Raw genomic sequence first — 14,709 nt, 5'->3', positions numbered from 1 at the left:
AAATATTGTCCTAGAGACTTCCAATTTCTTTCAAAATGAAGACAAACGATTGAATATTACTATACTGTAAGAATATTAGCTTACAATTGCAGTTTTCGACCATATCTGACGAGTTAAAGTTGACCGAATGTCGAATTTTTTTATATATATATTTTTTATATGCAATTATTTCGGAAATAAGAAAAGCTACAACCTTCAAGTATTTTTCGTTTTATTCTACATGAAATTGCGCACATTTTCATATACAAAACTATGAAATGCCTATTATGAAACGGAGCAAATATTCCGAGAATGGGACGTACGCATTTCGGAGATTTGTGGCGGAGAATCCGCGCGCGGAGGGAAGGAAAGATTTTTTTTAAAATTCACCATAAATCTAAATATTGTGCTAGAGACTTCGAATTTGTTTCAAGATGAAGATAAATGACTGAATATTACTAGACTGTAAGAGTTTTAGCTTACAATTGCGTTTTTCGACCATTTCGATAGAGTCAAAGTTGACCGAAAGTGGTTTTTTTTTCTATTTATCTCGTGATTTATATGCAAATATTTCAAAAATGAGAAAAGCTACAACCTTCAATTATTTTTTGTTGTATTCTACATGAAATTGCACACATTTTCATATATAAAACTTTATGTAACGGCTAATTTAAAATGGTGCAAACATAACCACAATCGCACGTATGATTTTTTCGGAAGAGTTACCGCGCAGACGTAAAGAAAATGTTATTTTTTTCATAAATTCACCATAAATCGAATTATTGTACTAGAAACTTCCAATTTGTTGCAAAATGAAGGTAAATGCTTGACTATTACTAGCATATAAGCGTTTTAGCTTACAATTGCGTTTTTCGACCATTTCGGTAGAGTCAAATTTGACCGAAGGTTGAAATTTTGGCAATTATCGTTATTTATATGAAAATATCTCAAAATTGATAAAAGCTACAACCATGAGTATTTTATTGTTGTATTCTACATAAAAATGCGCACATTTTCATATGTAATACTTCATGTAACGGCTAATTTACAATGGTACAAAAATTATGTCAAAGTGACGAAATAATTTCCGAGATGTGTCACAGATACTTTTTAGTGCGGCAAGAAAGAAATTCGCGCTTGCGCGCCCGCGTAACGATTGTAAACAAAACAACACCTTGATCCGTGAACTCCCAGCATCCCCCAAGGCGCATGATTCAAAAGTTTTAGGCTGGTAGGCCTATAAGTATTTTTCCGCGAATTTTAAAAAAAACTTTTGTAAGTCGACGTAAAATACGTCCATTCGGCACACGAGAGACAAAAAATGTCGACGTAAAATACGTCCAGTCGGCAGTAAAGGGTTAACACAAACCAGGTCAAGAAAGAGGTGTCCTAGAATACCCTTTCTTTGAACTACATGTGATTAGGCAGGCCTACTCCTCATCGTCAAGTTCTGTCACCAATTAGGTGCATGCAGAAGCACATGACACCAGACAATTAGTTTCCTCCCTGGCATTTTAGAAGAACTTGTCTGTTCATAGGATTTTGCATGCTGGTTCCTGAGTGTGTCAAACCAATTTTACTTTTGTCTACCTGAAGGATGTTGCCCACAGACCCTTGGACACTTTTTCTTTGGGTTCAGTGGTGGCTGTTCAACAAGTGTAACTCATCCAGTGCCCCTGGCAGGACAGTTTGTATCTTACTCAAGATTATTGTGTGGTTTTGGGAATGAGTGAGGTGACTGGTCTCTTTTCTCTCCCTTTTCTCCTTTCTTCATAACTACGGGTGGTTTGAAGACTGGAACTGGCTTGATGCAGGCGCGCGTTGCAGTCATACTTACACCACTTTTTATGTTCCATACAACATAGAAATCTACTTCTCAGTAGTTGTAACTCCTCTCCAGCAAGTGGGGATTGGTGACAAACCCGTTTTTTGTGGCTAACATGGTTAGTTGCTTGAACAGATATAGTTCTTTTTTACTTCTGTGTATGTAATGAATCTGGACATTGTATTGAAACCCAGTGGACTGAATGTAAGATATCCATGTATCTAACATCCCAAAGGCTTAGGTCCTCTTCTTTAGAATTTCATTTCTATGAATTATCATGTGTGCTGAACCTCCAGTCAGTTCAGGGTTCTCATTCCTCCCTCCAAGTGTGAGTCTGTCTTACTGTTAAGACTGAAGATTTGTTCCATGTACTATAAACAAATGACAAATTTTTAATTAATTTGTATTTTTCATCAAAGCTAACAAACCTGAGGTCTTAAGATTGACTACCCATTTCTACCCACCCCTCATGTTTCATCCTGGGTTGGAAGAAAGACTGATGTGCCACAGGATTAAATCGCATTCTCTGACGTACTTCCACCTCAACTATGTAATGGATGCCAGATGCTACAGATTCCTTGCGTTTACAATTTGTCATTGTTTTAAACTGGTTTCCACCAGAAGATTTATCTTACTGTTAAGACCTCAGGTTTGTTAGCTAACTAGTGTTGACCCCAAGAAATTGATGCTTGCTTGTCACAACAATCCAGCAAGCTCTTTGATGGCATTTAGTAGCTGCATTGCCAAGTGCATGTCTTCCTGTGTCATATATACCCTTTGTCCCAATTGTACTGCCCCTTAGCTTGTCTTTTCTCCTCATTCTCTGGTTTCTTTGTCTCCATTACAATTGGTTCATCATGCATAACCTTTCAAAGGAAGCTATTGGAGTGCCCTAGTTTTCTGTCCTTGTTTTGACCTTTAACCTTCATTGTTATTTGGTAAAGTTTGACCTAACCCCTTTAATGCAGTAGGTGATGTCGGCCCACATAATTGTTGGTCCCCATAGTGGCATATTGCCGTCACATAGTTTACCACAGGCATTATACTTGAGGTTCTTTGCAGTGTCCCTACATCCCTTAGCGGTACCCTTTTATTCTGTTTACTGTACCTCCATTCTTATTATTTCTTCAATCTTATTTTCCACCCTCGCTTAACCATTGTTTTATATTTTTCAGTTTCCTTCTCAGCATTTAATGGCCTCATAAGTCCCATTGCTTGGCCTCTGGCCTAAATTTTGTATCCCATTCCATTCCACAATACCTGCTAAAGAACTCCAGTGGATTCCAACCAGTACTTTGCATGTGATGTTCGTAACAATTTGCATGGTGTCAGAGGCCCGGATATCTCTTTTGTTGGAATACTGAGGGAAGTCATTTGGTATGGGAAACTAAATCACTGGGACTTCAAATACTGAGCGAAGTCATTTGGTATGGGAAACTGAATCACCAGGACTTCAAATACTGAGCGAAGTCATTTGGTATGGGAAACTGAGTCACCGGGACTCAAGTACTGAGCGAAGTCATTTGGTATGGGAAACTGAATCACTGGGACTCAAGTACTGAGCGAAGTCATTTGGTATGGGAAACTGAGTCACCGGGACTTCAAATATTGACCGAAGTCATTTGGTATGGGAAACTGAATCACCGGGACTTCAAATATTGACCGAAGTCCTTTGGTATGGGAAACTGAATCACCAGGACTTCAAATACTGAGCGAAGTCATTTGGTATGGGAAACTGAATCACCGGGACGGGCAAATTATTTGACGAAGCATTGGGTATGGGAAACGAATCACCGGGACTGGTAAATATTACTTGAGCAGTCATTGGTATGGGAAATGAATCAAACCCGGGTATTTCAATACTGAGCAAAGTCATTTGGTATGGGAAACTGAATCACCGGGACTTCAAATATTGAGCAAAGTCATTTGGTATGGGAAACTGAATCACCGGGACTTCAAATATTGAGCAAAGTCATTTGGTATGGGAAACTGAAATACACCCGGGACTTTCAAACAAATATTGAGCAAAAGTCATTTGGTATGGAAACTGAATCACCGGACTTCAAATATTGAGCAAAAGTCATTTGGTATGGGAACTGAAATCACCGGGACTAAAAATAAAATTGACCGAATCATTTGGTTATGGGAAAACTGAATCACCAGGACCTTCAAATAATTGACCGAAGTATTTGGTTGGGAAACTGAAAATCACCAGGACTTAAAATACTACCGAGCAAAGTCTTTGGTATGGGAAACTGAATCACCGGGACTTCAAATATTGACCGAAGGTCTTTGGTATTGAAAACTCGAATCCACCGGGACCTTCCAAATATGACCGGGAATTAAAGTCATTTGGTATGGGAAACTGAATCACCAGGACTTTAATACTACTGAGCAAAGTCATTTGGTATGGGAAACTGAATCACCAGGACTTCAAATACTGAGCGAAGTCATTTGGTATGGGAAACTGAATCACGGGGACTTCAAATATTGACCGAAGTCATTTGGTATGGGAAACTGAATCACCGGGACTTCAAATATTGACCGAAGTCATTTGGTATGGGAAACTGAATCGCCGGGACTTCAAATATTGAGCAAAGTCATTTGGTATGGGAAACTGAATCACCAGGACTTTAAATACTACTGAGCAAAGTCATTTGGTATGGGAAACTGAATCACCAGGACTTCAAATATTGAGCGAAGTCATTTGTTATGGGAAACTGAATCACCAGGACTTCAAATATTGAGCGAAGTCATTTGGTATGGGAAACTGAATCACCGGGACTGAAATTCTGATATACAGCCAGTCTTTTTAGGCCCCTTTTCCATTGTAGCTCTTTCCCAAGTCTGTGCCAGGTTTTGGCCCAACACTTCTCCACCATGGCCGTCTGATTTAAGAAGGATAAAAACATTTCTTTGCTTCTCAGTGACAGAGTTCTTAAGCTGCTTTTTATTTTGATATTTGTGCAGTTCATTTATTCATCCAGAGTGGTTCATTGCAGAGATGTCTACAGAGACCAGCAGCATGGGTGAGGTGCTCTTGTTAAGCCTGTCTGCAAAATGTAACTGTCTCTGTTCTGTTTACTGCAGTCAGGCTCAGTGTCTTGGACTGTTTTAGCCATTCCTGTCCTAAAAGGTCTTGGCGTCTACAGACCCTTCACTTTTCCTGGTCAGGTGGTGTTAAGAAGCCTGGAAGTCTCGGATCTCCCCAAGGCTCAGTTGATTGTCATCACCCCACATATTTTGGATGCGGCTGGGATAGTTTCCAACTCTTCTTATCATTCCCTGGTCTGATTTCTTCTTGCACTGGAGTATCATTTAGAACTATACTTTTTGTGTCAGTTTTATAATCAGTGGTCATTATCTTTTCAAGTGCCATTTTTATTCAGACATAGCCTTAGCAGTGGTGGTTCTCTATAGGTCATAACAGCGGCTGTTGCAGGGATAGCATGTCTTCACCCTTTGATTGATAAGGTTTGTGGTTTGTTATGATGTACGAGGTCTTTGTTTGTCCTGTCCTTGTTTCCCATAATAATAACTGAATTCTCCTGTTGGTGCTTAGTTCGCTTTTGCTATTCTCTTGTAATTAGTCTTTGCTCTGCCTTTTCCTCAGTCTTCCTTCAGAAAGAACAAGGCCTTTTAATTCTTTTGCATAGTGGGCATGGACTTTAGAGGTGGGGGCATGCGTCATGGGATTTTCTTCTTAAATATTTTCAGATTAATTTACCTTACTCTGTTTCACACAGAATAAGGCTAATTAATGATTAGTGGTTTTGTTTGCAAACCAATTTTATTGTAAAAACCTGATTTTATTCGTAATTGTGTGCCATTGTCACTGTAGTGATCAATTTAATGTTTTATTTACAGAGACAAGAACAGCAGTAGTAACATGAAGATAGACACCTTATCATTTGTACATTGCCTATTAGTTCACCACAGTGGTGAAGTTTTTCATCCACATATTGGTGAAATTCTTCCACCGGTCGTCACTTGTGTTGCAGATCCATTTTATAAGATAACTGCTGAAGCCCTTCTTGTGTTGCAACAGATCGTTAAGGTCATTAGACCGCTAGGTAAGTATGAGGCTGTTGGCTTGAATTGACATTTCTTTTATCTGAATGTTATATAATTTAGATTAATTACAAGTTGACAAGTATGCAGCTTGTCTTGTTTGCAAAATCTTTCAGGTCCATAAATCATAATAGTGCTCATTGAAAATTTAATGTTTGTTTGAAATATTTAGATATATTATTTTAATAATTTGCATCCACTTGCATAATTCATGGTATTCTGTGGTTCATGAATCAGTTCATAGAAATTAGGCATGGTTTCATTGTCTTATTATTTGCATTTTTTAAGATTCATGATTGTTAGCTGAAAATGTTTTATTATCAAACAGTACTTTAAGTAAATTTAAAATTGGAGGATGGTAAAGTTATAGAAGGACTCCACTCTGGAGTCTTCTGCTTCTTCTGCCTTCCAGACTATATCATAGCTGGACTTTGATCTACTGTGGTGGCCATAGAAAATGCCTTTAAAGATGCTTAAAACTGCCTATATTGTTAACTCAAACTTGAGAAAAACCCACTAAAAATGCTTATGCCTGGTTTTTTTAAGTCTTATCACAAAAAGTGTATTTAATCATGAATTTGATGTGAAAATTAATTGTGGATATTTCTCATAGAAAAATTCTGCAAATAATGGTAGATAAAGTCCAGAAAATCCATGAATGTGTGAGTCTGCTTATCCAGGGTCTGCGACTAGGGAGGTCGAATGTATACTACAGTCAACCCCCCCATATTTGCATTCTCGAGATTCGTGGACTCTCCTTTCCACATATTTTTCATTGGACCATATCTACCCATTATTCATGGTTTTTTCCGACAATAAATATTTACTAATTATTGTATTTTAATGTTATTTTCATGGACTAAATAAAAAAAATTTTATGTAAAAATTATATACTAATTTTCAAATATTGATATTGATTAATACTGTATGAGTAAGTTAAATACGATTAAGTATCAACTAATAAAAATAATTTTCTCTCTCTCTCTCTCTCTCTCTCTCTCTCTCTCTCTCTCTCTCTCTCTCTCTCTCTCTCTCTCTCTCTCTCTCTCTCTCTCTCATATTGGCTGTATAAATGTTTAAGATGCAGTAATAGTATAGTAATTTAAGGTATACATTTGGTATTTAAACTTTCAAGATAGACAGTTATAGGCATTTTTAGTGTGGGTTCTAAGTAATGGGGAGGGGAGGGGGGGATCTGGTACACATCCCTTACGAATACAGGAGGACCACTGTATATATCTTAACAAGAGTTGACTGTAATTTATTATTCCACTGTACTGAGAAAGCAAGAGTATGTATGTATATCTGACAGAAAAATATACTTATTATGATATACAGCTTAGAAAAAAATTCTTGAGTTGGAGGGGTGTGGGACAACTTTCAGGATTGATGTCACTTCCCTAAAGGATGGTGTTAGAGTTTATTTATGTCAAGATTGTAATTTTATACTGTATACTTAACTGAAATTATTGAGGTGAAGCTAACTGAAAATATTTTTTTATGAAATTAAAGTTTTATTACTTGAAAGGACCTTATTTGAAGTTTGACCTGACTGATTATGGTCTGGCAACACTGTTTTTATATTGGAATTCAGTTTTAATTTCTAACCAGAACGATAATCTTGAAAGTCTTGAAAGTATAGTAAAATAGGCATTTTGATACCCAGTAAAAATATATCTACTGTAGGTGTGGTTTGTTATGGCTAAAAAAAGCTAAGTACTAAGTCAGTATGATTTGAAGTTTCTTTTTTATATATTCAGTAATTTATTTCTTTCAGATGTGGCTTCCTCGTTTGACTTTACACCATACACTGGGGACTTGTATCATTGCACTTTGGCAAGATTAAGAGCAGCTGATTTGGATCAAGAAGTAAAAGAAAGGGCTATTGCTTGTATGGGTCAAATTATTTCTCACCTAGGTGATCACTTGCAGGTGAGATTAATATGGTTTTTATTGCTTTGAGAAATGAAAGGATTTTCTTATTGTGAGTGTGTGTGTGTGTGTATTAGATATCTAGTGCTGTAACTATTTGATAAAGTCATAATTCCATTTACTTTTTTTTCTACAGGGAGAACTAGGAACTTGTCTACCAATATTCTTGGATAGACTTCGAAATGAAATAACAAGACTGACTACTGTCAAAGCACTCACAAAGGTAGCTGCTTCACCACTAAGAATTGATTTGCGTCCCATATTAGCCGATGCTCTACCCATCTTATCCTCCTTTTTGCGGAAGAACCAGAGGGCACTAAAGTTGGCTACTCTTACTTTACTAGATAACCTTGTTACCAATTATTCTACAGCCTTGACTCCTCAGATGTTGGATAAGGTATGTATGTTATTTTTCTAATTGTGAGGCAAAAGCTACCTTATGCTGTTAGTTTTAAGGTAGACTTTTTATAGCTTCACAAATTGATAGTTAGGATAGCAAACATGAGAATTTTGTAGTGTGGTTGTAAGAAGTCATCATTCTTAAAATCATTAAACACTAGATTTCAACAATAAGATAAATAAATAAATATATAGGATATTGTCTGTATGTTTATATTTTTTCCAGGTACTTGTAGAACTTCCACCCCTTATCAATGAATCTGACCTTCACATTGCCCAGTTGTGCCTCATGTTGCTCACCTCCACTGCTAAGTTGCATAAGTCATCCTTGGCAAATTTCCTTCAGTTGATAATGCCAGATGTTATGGCACTTGTCAGATCTCCCCTGTTGCAAGGTAGGTTGTTTAGGCTGCATGCCTCTGGGATTTTGCTTTTAGCATTTCAAGTTTCTGTGTAGACTTGAGTTCATTTAATTAATATCTGACAATGACAGGAACTGGAATTTTTCAATTGAAAAATTATTAAGAAGACTGATCAAATAAATTATTAAGTTTTGGGAAAGTAGATTATAGAAATGGTTTTTGGAATAAGAGATATGTGAAAATTTTTAATAGTTTGATTCTTAGCCAATTGGTAGGGGGTTGACTTGTTTAATATTTAATTTTTACTTAGAGAAAATTTGTTTCATGTTGTAGGTGTGCATTCAAGGTTTAAGGTTTTTTTTCTCTCTCTCTCCAAAGGTGGGGCTCTGAAAGCAATGCAAGACCTGTTTGAGGCAGTGGTTCGTGCTGGATTACCAGGTTTGGAATACCAAGATATTCTGAACCATCTTCTTGCCCCATTGGTGTCACCACAGTCTGCCAACATTCATAAACAGGTAAGATCATACTAGATTTTGGACTTTCGTAATGTGACTGTAACATAGTAGGTTAGTATTTTTATAATTGGTTAAGAAAGGTGTTATCGCAGCAAGATGCAGTGAAAATTTTGTATTAGATATTCTTGATAATTCATACTACATAAAGTTATAGAGTCTAACAGCAGGAATTCACAACTCTTACATCATGGTTATGTTCACCGATCATGCATTTAGGGAAAAACGAACACAGCCAGAAAATTGTCAAAAATCCTAAGAAAACCTTACTTTTAATGCTTTGGCTGTATTAAAAACTATGTAATCTGCATTTTTATTGCATTTTTCATTAAAAAAACTTAAAATATTGATTATTTTTCATTTTTGGAGTCATATTTCTTCCGCCAGATTGGTGTTGTAAGTGCTGTAACCATGGAACATGCGCCGTAAACCTGAAAATAATTTCTGATAAAAATAATTGAAGTGTCATAACCTTGGAACATTGTAAGCCAAACCCATCCATAAGCTGGGGCTGCCTATACTGATTATATTTTATATTTTTATAGAGGAAAAAGCCTTTAAAAGTGAACATCTAATAATACACTGCTATATTTTGTACTGAAAGGGTTCAGTATTGATTTCTAGTTTTAATCTGGATTATATTCAGATTAAAAATTTAAAAAAAATAAAATATTGACCTTGTTTCAAGCTTACTCAGACTTCTTTCCGCAAGTCTGTGATTGTTGAAGGACCAGGTTACTTAAAAGTTGTGGACCATTGGTCTTTTCAAGGGGGAAATTGATAGCAGTGGTAGATTTCAGATATTAGAGGTATAACTTGAGAAGGAGATAATCGGTTTGGTTTTCAGTGGAGGGTTCATAAATTTTATCGAATACAAGTATGAAACATAAGCCAAGCAGATTTGCTTAAATGATGGTCTTACAGCAGTAGGTTGGTATTTTCTTTATTTCAGATCAGTAAATAATTTGTTTTCCCTTTTTAGGCTTACCATTCGATGGCAAAATGTGTGGCGGCTCTTACCCTCACACACCCAACTGAAGCTGTAGGGGTCGTCAACAGGTTCCTTATGGACGTAACGAATCCAAGATCACCAACTGTTCAGTCATTTTCACTTCTTGCTATTGGTGAAATTGGCAAGCATATGTAAGTTGGTTGGATGTCAAATTTTTTAAAGTTGATTGATTAGGTCAATGTTAAACCTGTGTAATGTAGACATTAACATATATTTTCCATTGTTATTAATGTAGCTACCTTTCATTTTACATTTTGTTTCATCTTGTAACAAACATTATACAGTAGTATTTAAAAAATTCCATAAAGTTTCCTTTCATTGTTAATTTTGCAAGATCTGATTACATTAGTATTCATTTAGCCTTATCACTTTGTAAGTACCAATGAGGCAAAATTTTGAATCGGTAAATGATGTTTAATTTTTAAAAGGATTAGATAAAAAAGAGTGTTTTCCTTATTAGTATGTTTTTGTTAATCACAATTTTTTTTCTTTTGCAGAGATCTTAGCAGTATCCCACAATTGAAAGATGCTGTGGTGGCATCATTTAGCTCACCATCAGAAGAAGTGAAATCTGCAGCTTCTTATGCTCTGGGTCATCTTAGTTGTGGTAATCTCCAGGAATACCTTCCATTTGTTCTGTCAGAAATTGAGTCCAACCCAAAGAGACAATATCTTCTCTTACACTCTTTAAAAGAGGTATGTCATTTTTAACTGTGAATTATGTTGTAAAAGGAATTATTTTTGCCTTAATTTAGTATATTGGTACAAATTCACTTAAAATCTGTTTTTTAATACAGAAAATGTACAGTGAAGTATGTAAACTTTTTTCTTACACATAAAGAGTATTTTTTGGCAATAGCTGAATTTGGTTATTTGAATCTTTTTTTACAAATTAATTGAGGTGTGAAGAGTGAATGGAGTTGCTAGGGTTACCCCATGTGGCTGAATTTTTGTTTTTTGATTGTTGTCAAGTTTAGCTGTTGCTGTTGCTGGTATCTATAGTTTAATCTTGTTAACAAGGTAGTTCAGGTATGAACAGTGAGATGGAATGGTAGGAGCTACCACTCGAACTTGGCAAAAGTCATTCTTATCTTTGACTTCCGTCAAGTCATAAAAAAATTTTTGCAGTGCTATGGTCATGGAGCTCACCTTTGGTTGTGAAGCTTTATTATTATATCCTTTTTGTGTAGTTCTGTATATTAGGGACACTACAGTGAGATTTGGTTACTTCTTTTGTTTTTTTTACCATACTAAGCTTTTTAACTTTATAAAAGTTCTACTCATGCGAAGACTTCAGTTTGTATTTTGGCAGATTACAGTTATGGATAATTGTTTTTGTTGTAATGAGATATTCAATATCTATCTTACCTAAGTATAAATATTTCAGGTTTTTATATCAAAGAAACCATTTTCCATGGTTGGGAGTTGGGAGTATTTTAAGAATTCTCAAGTAGGGGAGCACTTATGGCTGTCTTCATTTTGTTGATGTTGGCAGACGAACATTCTTTCTCTCCCTATGCCTGAGAGATGAGAGGAATCTGGGCTTACCAGCAGAACCTGTTCTCACTTTGTCCTCATATTGTGCATTGGGGTATGGTGAGCAGCAGAGACTACCAACGTGCTTTTCACACATGAAGGTGGGGACAGCAATTGTATGTTCACTATCTCTTTCCAATCCTGGTTTGTTCTTGCCCATCAATGTGCATATTATTTTTGATCCATTCAAATGCCTGGAAGTTTCTAGAAAAACCATGGTCAACCGTAGGTGGCCCAGAGAAATCTTTCTGATCTTTAGCTTTGGCCAAAAACCCATCCCCTGCAGATCTTGTACTGCCAGGGTCATGCTTCTGCTATGAACCCTTTTGTTACAGCTGCTGCCGACCTGGTGGTCATCACTACGATACATTGAAAGCCAAATGAGACGAAGAACAATAGAAGCGTAACCTTGATTGTCTTCTCTCAACCTTGGGTATATCTTCAGTACTTCACTACCTACTTCTTCAGTTTCTTCCTTCTCTAGAGATGCTTGGATAAGAAGTTTTCTGTTGCTTCTGGCTGTTGCCATACTGGAATAAGTTGTTGAAGCAACTTTTCTGTATGGAACCAGCTTAATAAGGAAACTTACAAACTAAAGACATTTTCACGAAGATTATTGGAGTTTTCTGCAAAAGGCGTCAATTTTCCTTTGAATTATGCTGTCTTTGAGGAAGGGAGCCAGTAGAGATTCTCTTTTTGTCAGAGCCCCTTCAAGTTCAAGTATAGGTCTTCATGTGATAGTGTCAGTTTGCCTATAAAGATTATAGTTTTAGTCAGAAATAGATTAGAAACAAACCATTGGTCCTCCTTGTAAGGGGAATTCCTCCACTTACATGCACCTGACTTTCTTTGAGCCTTGAGTCCTACATGGAAACTTGAGTTACATTTCATTTTACATCTCTTGAGCCCCCTCACTTCTTGCAGAGCTCTGATGCTAGTTATCTTTAGTTTAGTTATTGCTCTGTGGGTACCCACCAAGGTCCTTGCTCCAGTGGTTGGATGTTCACACATAAGATATCAGTACCAGAATGGTATGGATGACTGGTATAATACAGTGATTTTGAGGTTGTGGCAACTTATTCTACAAGACTGAAGCATCAATGTAGCCCAGAGATTATCATTTGTTACAACTTGAGCTCTTGCTTTATGTGTTTAAGGGTGATTTTATGAACTGCCTCATTAACCGTATGATTTGTCTTTAAGTTAGCGCCCTTGGTCCGTATATGTTTTGGGTATTTTCATCATGGAATTAATCTCGCTACCATTTTCTCTCAATGGCACACTGACAGATTTGTATTATCAGTGCCTCTCGACAGTGATAATAGACTTTGAGTAGGCCTTCAGTATTGCCAAGGCACCTGGAGTCATGATGTAAGATTTCTTTAGCTCTCCGACACCCAAGATTCTTCAACTTTTGGATGCCAGAATCCAGGATGGTGACACTTGTAACTTGGGTTTGTTCCATCTGATAGGGAGGTTACATTAATTTTCCAGAGTTGAGATGTTGTGGTTAGATTTTTGTACATGGAACTTACCCAGCAGATATATACTTAGCTATAGACTCCGTCGTCCCCGACAGAAATTCGAATTTCGCGGCACACGCTGCAGGTAGGTCAGGTGATCTACCGCCCCTGCCGCTGGGTGGCAGGAATAGGAACGATTACCGTTCTAGAACCAGATTTTCTCTGTCGCGGTAGTGTCAACATACGTTGTTGCTACCTCCTGACTTGATTTTCGTTTTGTTCATGCCACTTACCTGACAGATATATATATAGCTGTATTTTCTGAAGTCCGACAGAATTTCAAAACTCACGGCACACGCAGTGGGCGGCCAGGTGGTAGTACCCATTCCCGCTGCTGGGAGGCGGATATCAGGAACCATTCCCATTTTCTATTCATATTTTTTTTCTGTCGCCGGTCGGTAAACAACTGTTTACAGACCTCTGCTCTATGTGTTTCGGCCTGACCACGGCTCCAATGGTGTTCACTGTAGTCATGAAGAACGTGGCGAGGTGGCTACACTCTTCGGGGATAAGAGTTTCCCTATACCTCGACGACTGGCTGATCAGAGCGTCGTCGAGAGAGAAGTGTCTGAAGGACTTGCAGTTCACTTTAGCCCTAGCAAAGTCCCTGGGACTTCTGGTCAACCTCGAAAAGTCGCATCTGACCCCAACACAGTCCATCGTGTATCTGGGGATTCAGATGGATTCAGTGGGTTTTCGAGCGTTTCCGTCCCAGGAACGTCAGCGGCTAGGCTTAGAAAAGATCTCGGCCTTCCTAGGGAAAGAGACTTGCTCGGCGAGGGAATGGATGAGTCTGCTGGGAACCATTTCCTCGCTAGAAAGGTTTGTTTCCTTGGGAAGACTGCACCTCAGGCCTCTCCAATTTTTCCTTGCGGACGAGTGGAAGGCCAAGGACGATCTCAATGCAATATTGAGAATATCGCTTCCGATAAAGAACCATCTAAGATGGTGGTTGGACCCTCAGAAGCTTCAGGAAGGTGTGTCCCTAAGTCTTCTGAGCCCCGACCTAGTGTTGTTCTCCGACGCTTCCATCACGGGCTGGGGAGCAACACTAGGAGGGAAGGAAGTGTCAGGCTCCTGGAGAGGGGAACAGGTAGCCTGGCATATAAATGTCAAAGAACTGGCAGCAATATTTCTGTCCCTGCAGTTCTTCGAAAGGAGTTTGAAGAACAAGATTGTTCAGGTAAACTCGGACAATACCACAGCACTCGCTTATCTAAAAAATCAGGGAGGAACACACTCCAGAACTTTGTTTTCCCTGGCGAGAGAGATTCTGCTGTGGGCAAAGAGAAGAAATGTGACAATCCTGACGAGGTTCATTGCAGGAGTGCAAAACGTCAGGGCAGATCTTCTCAGTCGTCGGGAACAAATCCTACCGACGGAATGGACCTTGAACGAAGACGTGTGTCGAGACCTTTGGACGTTGTGGGGACGTCCGCTGGTCGACTTATTCGCGACGTCAAGGACCAAGAGACTTCCTCTTTATTGCTCCCCGGTCCTGGATCCAGAAGCGATCGCAGTAGATGCGTTGCTTTGGAATTGGACGGGTCTAGACCTG

At 38.0% G+C, this 14,709-nt stretch overlaps 1 protein-coding gene across 2 annotated transcripts in view; it reads left to right on the top strand.

Moving 5' to 3' along the window:
* Positions 1-14,709, top strand: part of LOC135203205 (cullin-associated NEDD8-dissociated protein 1-like) — a 123,733-nt gene that overhangs the window by 73,176 nt on the left and 35,848 nt on the right. For both annotated transcript variants that reach the window (XM_064232956.1, XM_064232957.1), the window contains exons 10-16: positions 5,672-5,877; positions 7,653-7,807; positions 7,944-8,204; positions 8,433-8,601; positions 8,947-9,083; positions 10,063-10,223; positions 10,590-10,788. In XM_064232956.1, the coding sequence (XP_064089026.1) occupies positions 5,672-5,877; positions 7,653-7,807; positions 7,944-8,204; positions 8,433-8,601; positions 8,947-9,083; positions 10,063-10,223; positions 10,590-10,788 (1,288 nt within the window). The remainder of the gene's footprint in view (positions 1-5,671; positions 5,878-7,652; positions 7,808-7,943; positions 8,205-8,432; positions 8,602-8,946; positions 9,084-10,062; positions 10,224-10,589; positions 10,789-14,709) is intronic.

Source organism: Macrobrachium nipponense, chromosome 33, assembly GCF_015104395.2.
Source record: "Macrobrachium nipponense isolate FS-2020 chromosome 33, ASM1510439v2, whole genome shotgun sequence".
In the NCBI taxonomy this organism is placed as follows: Eukaryota; Metazoa; Arthropoda; class Malacostraca; order Decapoda; family Palaemonidae; genus Macrobrachium; species Macrobrachium nipponense.
The sequence above is the reverse complement of the archived record's forward strand: the minus strand, read 5'-3'. Positions and strand labels throughout refer to the sequence as shown.